We start from the raw sequence: 8241 nt of genomic DNA, 5'->3' as shown, positions 1-8241 counted from the left end.
TGGCCGCTTGATTACCTTCAAGCCTTTAAGACCCCAGACGCTATACTTTTTGATAGCCGGGCACCATCAGCTTTCTTCACCACATTTGCTTATTCAGCCAGCTTTTTGTGTGCTCTTATCTCAAAAATGGCATTCCATTTTGTTTGCCATATTCTATTCCTAGAAATAGGGAGTCCTGCTGGGGCAGTGATTCAAATGCTCACTGCTAACTGAAAGGTCAGCATTTGGAACCATGTGCTGCTTTCAGAAGAAAGATGCGGCAGCCTGCCTCTGTGAAGATCATGGCCGAGGAAGCCCTGGATGGGAAGAGGGGAACTCTGCTCTCTCCTATAGGGTTGCAAACAGTTGAAATCAACTGGGTGGCTGTGGGATTTTTAGAAATGAGTTATTTACCTTACAATTAAGTTAGGAGGTTTACACAAAGGCGAGAATACCAGGGCATCAGAGGTTGCCTTCCACAGGCCCGGAGGAAATTCTTTGGGGTCCACGTCCAACCTTTTCTGACTGTACAGAGAAGACTCAACTCCACACCACCTCAAGGCTCATTGCCGTAAGGCAGAGGCTTGACATGCCTCCACCCTCCATCCTTTTTACTTTATTCTGACGGCAGTCATCCCTCCCATGGGACTCCACTTCTCTGCTGGGTATGAGAATTCACTGGAATGACAACACAGAGAAAATCATCACAATTATGAAGCCTATTGAGGAAGCAAACAGGACACACATATTAAGGGTACCATTCCTTTGTCCACAGCACCTCTTCTTAGCCATGTTGGCAGTTATGTTCTGATATTTGGTCTCTCAGCCACATGGTCGTTTGCCTCTGCTTTGTTCTGTGGGCCAGGGGCCAAGGAACTCACTACTCTGCCTCATGGTCATGAGCCTGCTCCTCTACTCTCTCTTATGATCTCATTGTTGGCAATGCCTGGCTCCTCTCAGCCCACTCAGGAAGCTCCTCTCAGGTTCTCAGGACAGACTGCTTTAAGGTCACTCTTAGCATTGCTGTCTGTCACCGCCAACTCTGCTGCTGGGCCTCTTCAGGCCTTGTTGCTATCTTCAGTGTTAAAGCCGTTGACCCATGTTATAACTCTTTCAGGTTCCTTGCCTCCTCTCATTCTCTTCTTTCTTCCATCTGCTTCTCTGTGTGGTTGATTGCTAATATATAATATATTAGCTAATATATAATATATACAACCTCTTGTCAATTTCAAAGCATGACCCCTGCCCACCCACTCCATCCCAGCAGGTCCCAAAACCTCAGTAGACACCTCATTTGCATAGTAGGTTATGACTAAGTTCATTTACATAATCTATTGGCCAACCCCTGAAAGGTACATACCAATCACAGGACAGGCTGCAGGTCAGAACCTTGCAAAAAGTATCAAACTAAGTTGTTTACAAATTACCCATGAAATATATTTTCTGGGGTAGAAAATAAAACCCATTGTCGTGTAGTTGATTCTGATTCACAGTGACCAGATACAGGGTTTCCAAGACCAAATCTGTCATGCAGCAAGCTTTCTCCTGCAGTGGCTGGTGTGTTGAACCGCTGGATTTAGAGTTAGCAGCCATTGCACATCTCACAGCACAATCAAGCAAAGGTAATTCCTTGGGACTTAATGGAAAAATCTCTCAAGCTCCTTTTCCAAAGAGCCAAGGTAAAAGACCACATGAAGAACCCATTTTACCTCAACACTTCCCTGTGTCATGCAGTGTGCACATAACCTTACTAATCCTTGAACACCTGCTATTTCCCTGCAGTCACAATTTCCTGGGCCTGAATTCACACTTCTACACAGGGCTTACCTGACAGCTGCAAGGATTTGGACCTTGTTTCTCCTCTCTGTTTCTGTTTACCATCATTGTGTCTTTACCCAATGTTTACTTCCTTCATTTTGTGACCCCTGGAGGCCTAGCACTGACTTGTAATCACTGATTCTAACTCTCCGATGCCACCAGCAATCCCATAGACTAGTTTCTAGTTATGTCACACACACTTTGATGATGAGCCTTCCACTCTGCACCCAAGTCAGTCTATATTCACCAGCATGTTTCTGCTTTCAGGATGTTGGCGTGATGCAGAGGAGGAAACACTGTCTGAGCAGGATGTTTCTGTGGAAGGAGTATCACACGTCAGAATTCTGCCCACCCAGAAAGCCAACCCCTGTGAGAACTGTGGCCCATTCTTAGAAGACATTGTACAACTGGCTCAGCACCAGGGATCAGTTCTCACGCAGAAAATGTACACCTGTGGGTCAAGTGGAAGAGACTTCTTGCCTCGTGTAAACTTTGAGCAGCAGGAAGAGCAACACAATATAGAGAATCCTTTTAGAAAGGATGACAGTCAGGCCTCATTTGAAAAGAGCTGTGGAGTCTACATTTCAAGGTGGCCTTTCATGTACAGGGAGGAAGGAATGCACTTCCTGGACAGCCCTGGTCTCTTCCAGGAACAGACTAGGATGAGTTTATCCAAAAGGACTTCGTGCACAGAATCCTTCTCTCAGAGTTCAGCTCTGGGGCAGCACCAAGGTGCCCATGCTGGACAGACCCTCTTCAAGTGTAGCAAGTATGGGGAAGCCTTTCTGAAGACCTTTGCTCTGCTTGACAACTGGATCACGCAGACTGAAAGACCCTTCAGATGCCTCACCTGTGGAAATGGCTTCAAGGAGAAATCCGCTCTTATTAAACACAGAAAAACTCACAGTGGTGAAAAGGCTTATGTGTGTAAGGAATGTGGAAAAGCCTTCACTCACCTGTCCCACCTCAGAACACACCAGAAATTTCATACAGGAAAAAGGCATCACACATGCAACGAATGTGGGAAGGCCTTCAGCCGTAAAGACACCCTCGTTCAGCACCAGAGAGTTCACACCGGAGAAAGATCTTATGACTGCAGTGAATGTGGAAAGACCTATAGCAGGAGCTCTCACCTTGTTCAGCACCAGAGAATTCATACTGGAGAAAGGCCTTACAAGTGTGATGAATGTGGGAAAGCCTTTAGCCGCAAAGACACCCTTGTTCAGCACCAGAGATTTCATACTGGAGAAAGGCCTTATGAGTGTAGTGAATGTGGGAAATTCTTTAGCCAAAGTTCCCACCTTATTGAGCACTGGAGAATCCATACTGGGGCAAGGCCTTATGAGTGTATTGAATGTGGGAAATTCTTTAGCCATAATTCCAGCCTCATTAAGCATCGGAGAGTCCATACAGGAGCAAGGTCTTATGTATGCAACAAATGCGGAAAAGCCTTTAGCTGCAAAGATACACTTGTTCAGCACCAAATAATTCACACTGGAGTAAGGCCTTATGAGTGCTGTGAATGTGGGAAAGCCTTTAGCCGCAAAGACACACTTGTGCAGCACCAGAAAATCCACACTGGAGAAAGGCCTTATGAGTGTGGTGAGTGTGGGAAATTCTTCAGCCATAGCTCCAACCTCATTGTCCATCGGAGAATTCACACTGGAGCAAAGCCTTATGAGTGCAATGAGTGTGGAAAATGCTTTAGCCACAACTCCAGCCTCATTCTACACCAGAGAGTTCACACCGGAGCAAGGCCTTACGTGTGCAGTGAATGTGGGAAAGCTTACATCAGTAGCTCTCACCTTGTCCAACACAAGAAAGTCCACACTGGAGCAAGACCTTATGAGTGCACTGAATGTGGGAAATTATTTAGCCGCAATTCTAGCCTTGTTTTACACCAGAGAGTCCACACTGGAGAAAAGCCGTATGTGTGTGGTGAATGTGGGAAAGCCTACAGCAGAAGCTCCCATCTTGTTCGACACAAGAAAGTACACACTGATGAAAGGCCTCATGAGTGCAATGATTTTGGTGACCCTGTAGCTGTAGCTCTATAACTTGTTTATACCAAAATATTCACACTAGAATGATTTTATGAGTGCATACAATGTACTGTTTCGTTGCTCTTGTTTTTTTGTTTTTATTAATTTTTCTTTTTGTGAATTAGGTGGCTTACAGAGCTGATCATCTGTTTTACTCTCGACAGTTCATACACAAATCCCCTTAGTGTACCATTGCTTATCACACTTCCTTCCTGTCTTTCTTGCTTCCGTTCCTCATCCTTTCCTAACCTGGACTATGTCCTTAGATAAATGCTGGCCTTTGATCTTGAATGGTTGCTTATTCTAACATGGGTGTGAGTTCAGTGAATAAGGGCCATAGTCTTGGGGTCCTACCAGTCTCTGTCCAACCAGTAACCCAGGTCTCTTAAGATTTTGAGTTCTGTTTCACATTTTCCTTCCATTCTTTCCAGAACCTTCTAATGCCATCCCTTTCAGAGCAGTTGATAATGACAGCCAGGACACATCTAATTCTGGTCTAATGGTTGTGGAGACTGATGTTTATGTGTACATTAGTCCACTGGACTAATTGTTTACAAAATATCTTTAGACTTCTATCATTTTTCCTCTGGATGAAAAGAAAGTAATGTAGACACCCTAGGTGGTCACTAAGAGCTTTTAAGACACCAGTTGTTATTCACCAAAGTAGAATATATAATATTGTCTTTGTGGACTATATTATTCCAGCTGACCTTTGTGTCCCCTGAGACTGTGGTTCCCCCAGTCCCCAAAACTCATTCCCTCAAGGAGTTTGGTTATATCTAAGTTGATTTATATAAACGTTTCCCCCATAAGCTCTACCACATTCATGGATATACCCTTGTAAAGATATCCTTTGTCAAACCTGTATACATTTGTGTGTATACACTCACTCTCTTTCCTACACCTATTTAGCCTGTGTGTCAATTCAAGCATCTACTCATCGACCACCACTACCGTAAGATTGCATATATAACAGTATTTGCCTTGGTTGCCTCTAATTCTTGAAAACTTTTCATTGTCTTCTCCTGTCTCCATGATTTTTTTCTGAACCTCCTCATTGTTGTCTATTGACTTTCCCTTCACCCAAATTAACACTTATCTACACTCCTGTCTTCCTCCTTCTACCTCTGGTATCCATCAAAGAGTGTTTCTTTTATATGAAAAGGTTTTGATTTTTCATAATAACTTTCTCATATAATATTTGCCCTTTTGTGATTGACTAGTTTCATTCAGCATAATGTAATCCAGATTCATCCATGTTTTGAAGTGTCTTACAGATTTATGGTTATTCTTTAACATTCTATAGTATTCTGTTGTGTGCGTCTACCAAAGTATATCTGTTCTTCCATTGGTGGGCATTTTGGTGATTTCCTACTTTTTGCTTCTGTGAATAGGCTATCACCTTGTTCAGCACAGTAGTACTTACAACACTGAGTACCCTGTGTGAGAGATCTATTAGGCAGCAGGTGAGCCTTCTCCATTCAGCTGCTCACCCTGGGGACATTCCCATTGAGTGCCATGTGAATTGGAAGCTCTCGTGAGTTCCATTCTGAATTGTCCTGGGTTGTTGTCCTAGGTTTCTATCACTGCCAGTGCCTATAGTGGAAGCCATTTATAGCTACCAGTCATCGGGGTCCCATACTGTGTGTCCATCACCCCAACATGGTCAGAGGATACACACTTCAGTGTTCTCTTTCCTATCCTGGAGAGAATCATAATTATTTTGAGCACACTTGGTCATCATTTTCTCCATTATGACTGGCTTCTGAGTGTACATGGCCTAACTTTGGCCAAAAGGCTTTGAGCTGGCATCTACTCAATGCTTCCAGAACAGTGCCTCTTCATGGATGATGTTGGCTGTACATGTGTGAGCGCTGATGAATTTGGCCTGCTTCTGAGTCACCTAACCCTGTAACTGCCTTCCTCATGCTGCTCTAATTTGTATAATGCCTTATTGTGTAAGCCTCTTTGGGGGGGAGGGGGGGGTGTTCTGTTTATAGTGCTAAGGGAGTTGAGAAAAGAATTGGGTTTACCAGCATGGAAAGAGGAACATATTGTGCTCACCCCACCCGGCCCCGCCCATCATTTTGTGCCTAGCATGGGGAGATGGCAGAGAACAGCTGTTGGCTGTCCGACCTAACTTGCATGTTCCCCGGAAGTGCCACATAGAACTGAAGAGCCCTGTGACCTGGCTCCGGGTTTTCTGTAAGCCCAGAGGACGTCCTGAGAAGGGAAATTTTGACAGCATCCTCCTGTGCTACTGAGAGCAGCATGAGTTGCATTCTTTGTTCTGGGGATTGGCTTACATTCTCCAGTACTCTGGAGGAAGCACTGTTTCTCAGACCTGGACAGGAGCCAGCCCACTGATGTCCAGAGTTCCATAGGCAGTTACCACTGAATGTAAGAGATGTTGGATCTGGTGGGAATCAAGTAGTGCAGTGAAACTGGGTATTGGGAAGACTGAAAGAAGGGGTGTGTTTGTTTTAAAATCACATCTACAGATGCCCGTATGATTATGGCTGTAAGGGATGGAGATGTATGAGATTGTTCAGGACCTGCAGACCCCTGTCTCCTGTGGAATGGCTAATAAGCAAGGATTCTAGAGACTTGGAGTTTCCCAAGAGTGTTGGATCTTGTGGCCATTGCAGGCCTGTGAGAAAGCAAGTCCTTCAATACAGGTTGTTTAGTTCAGGGTTGGGTCTCGCTCAGTCAAAATTCCTAGTGAATAAAGTAGACAGAGACTTCATTGCACTTTAGTTTCTGCTACCATTAAGGCTTGCCTCATCTATGGTAGAGGCAAAGTAGTTGGCAGATCCGATTTTCCAAGAAAGCATGGTGGTGGTGGTTCTTGGGTGCCATTGAGTTGGTTCCAACTTGTAATGATCCCATATGACAGAATAGAAATCACCAGGGGGTTTTCTGGCTATACCTTTAGGGAAGCTTAGCACCAGGTTTTTCTCTTTCAGAGCAGCTGGGTGGGTTTGAACTGCCAACCTTTTGGTTAGCAGCTGAGTACTTAACCAGGGGCATGGAAGCTAATGAATATTTATGTAGAACATTTTGTCCTTAATAACTCTATTGAGGTATGATTCACATGCAATAACCACTTGGTTAATTGTGAAGTTTGATATATTTTAGCATTTACCTGATATTACCACAATTACAATAATGAACACTGAATACACTCAAAAGATTTCCCATGGCCCTTCCTACTCCCTCAATTCTTTCTAACCTCCCACCTTGCAATTAACAAGCAAATAATTGGTTTACTTTATGTCATCCTTTTTTTATCTTCTATTTAAGCAGAATCATGCAGTATGTATTTATGTTCTGATGGTGATGGGGCAGAGGGGTGGAATGTAGCTTTGTTCCACTAGGCATAGCTATTAACACATGATGCATGTGTCAACAGTTCCTTTTTATTGCTGAATAGTAATCCATTGTATACTGTGCCATTTTTCAAAAAATCTGTTCAGTTGTTGATGGACCTTTGGGTTATTTCAGACTATAATGAATAAAGCTGCTGTAAAGAATTGTGTGCAACCTTTTAGATAGATGTACTTTTTCTCTTGAGTAAATACCTAGGAATGGACAGGAGGGGCCAAAGGGTCGATGAATTTGTAATTTAAAAAAAGAAACTGCTGCTCACTGAACTCCAAAGTTGTAACATTTTACATTCATAGCAGCAGGGTATGCGTAATCTAGTCACATCACCACCTCACTAACACCTGGTATCCAGTCTCTCCCATACTCATATCATTTTACAGTCTAGCTATAAAAACAAAAACCAAACAGGTGCATCAAGTCCACTCTGACTCATCACCCAAGGCATATCAGAGTACAGTTGTGATCCATAAGATCACACTTTCAGAGATGAGATTTCTGCTCACCCCAAAATTTACAGTTTTGGAAATCCACAGGGGCAGTGTCCTTTGGGGCCACGATGAGTTGCAATAGACTCGATGGCAGAAGCTTTTGGAAGCAGATGGCCAGACCTTTTTCCCCCCTTTTTAACAGTTGTATTGACCCCTAATCCACATATCACACAATTCAGTAGTTCAATCATATCAAGAAGAGTTGTACAATCAATGCCACAATTAATTTAAGAACACCCTCCATGGTTAAATCACTTTTTAAAACGAGTTGTGTAATCAACAGTTCTAGTGCTCCCACCCCTCCACTCCATTTCTCTCACCCGCTCCCATACCTCCCCTATAAACCCTTGCATCAGTTCTTATCTCTATGAATCTACTCCTGTGCTTCACATACTAGAAAACCCAGCAGAAACAAAGAGAGTGGTAAGGTAAGAAAGCTGATGGTGCCCGGCTATCAAAAGATATAGCATCTGGGGTCTTAAAGGCTTGTAGGCAAACAAGCGGCCATCTAGCTCAGAAACAACCAA

General features: G+C 43.6%; 1 protein-coding gene and 1 pseudogene across 2 annotated transcripts in view; both read left to right on the top strand.

Moving 5' to 3' along the window:
* ZNF304 (zinc finger protein 304) overlaps positions 1 to 4213 on the top strand; it is a 9361-nt gene extending 5148 nt beyond the window's left edge. For both annotated transcript variants that reach the window (XM_045292318.1, XM_045292319.1), the window contains exon 3: positions 2065 to 4213. In XM_045292318.1, coding sequence (XP_045148253.1) covers positions 2065 to 3854 — 1790 coding nt within the window. In that variant the 3' untranslated portion in view covers positions 3855 to 4213. The remainder of the gene's footprint in view (positions 1 to 2064) is intronic.
* A 2936-nt stretch (positions 4214 to 7149) lies between these two features.
* Positions 7150 to 8241, top strand: part of LOC123521936 — a 4400-nt pseudogene continuing 3308 nt past the window's right edge.

This window comes from Echinops telfairi, unplaced genomic scaffold, assembly GCF_000313985.2.
Source record: "Echinops telfairi isolate 266 unplaced genomic scaffold, ASM31398v2 ScPeMD7_655;HRSCAF=1070, whole genome shotgun sequence".
Taxonomy (NCBI): Eukaryota; Metazoa; Chordata; class Mammalia; order Afrosoricida; family Tenrecidae; genus Echinops; species Echinops telfairi.
The sequence above is the reverse complement of the archived record's forward strand: the minus strand, read 5'-3'. Positions and strand labels throughout refer to the sequence as shown.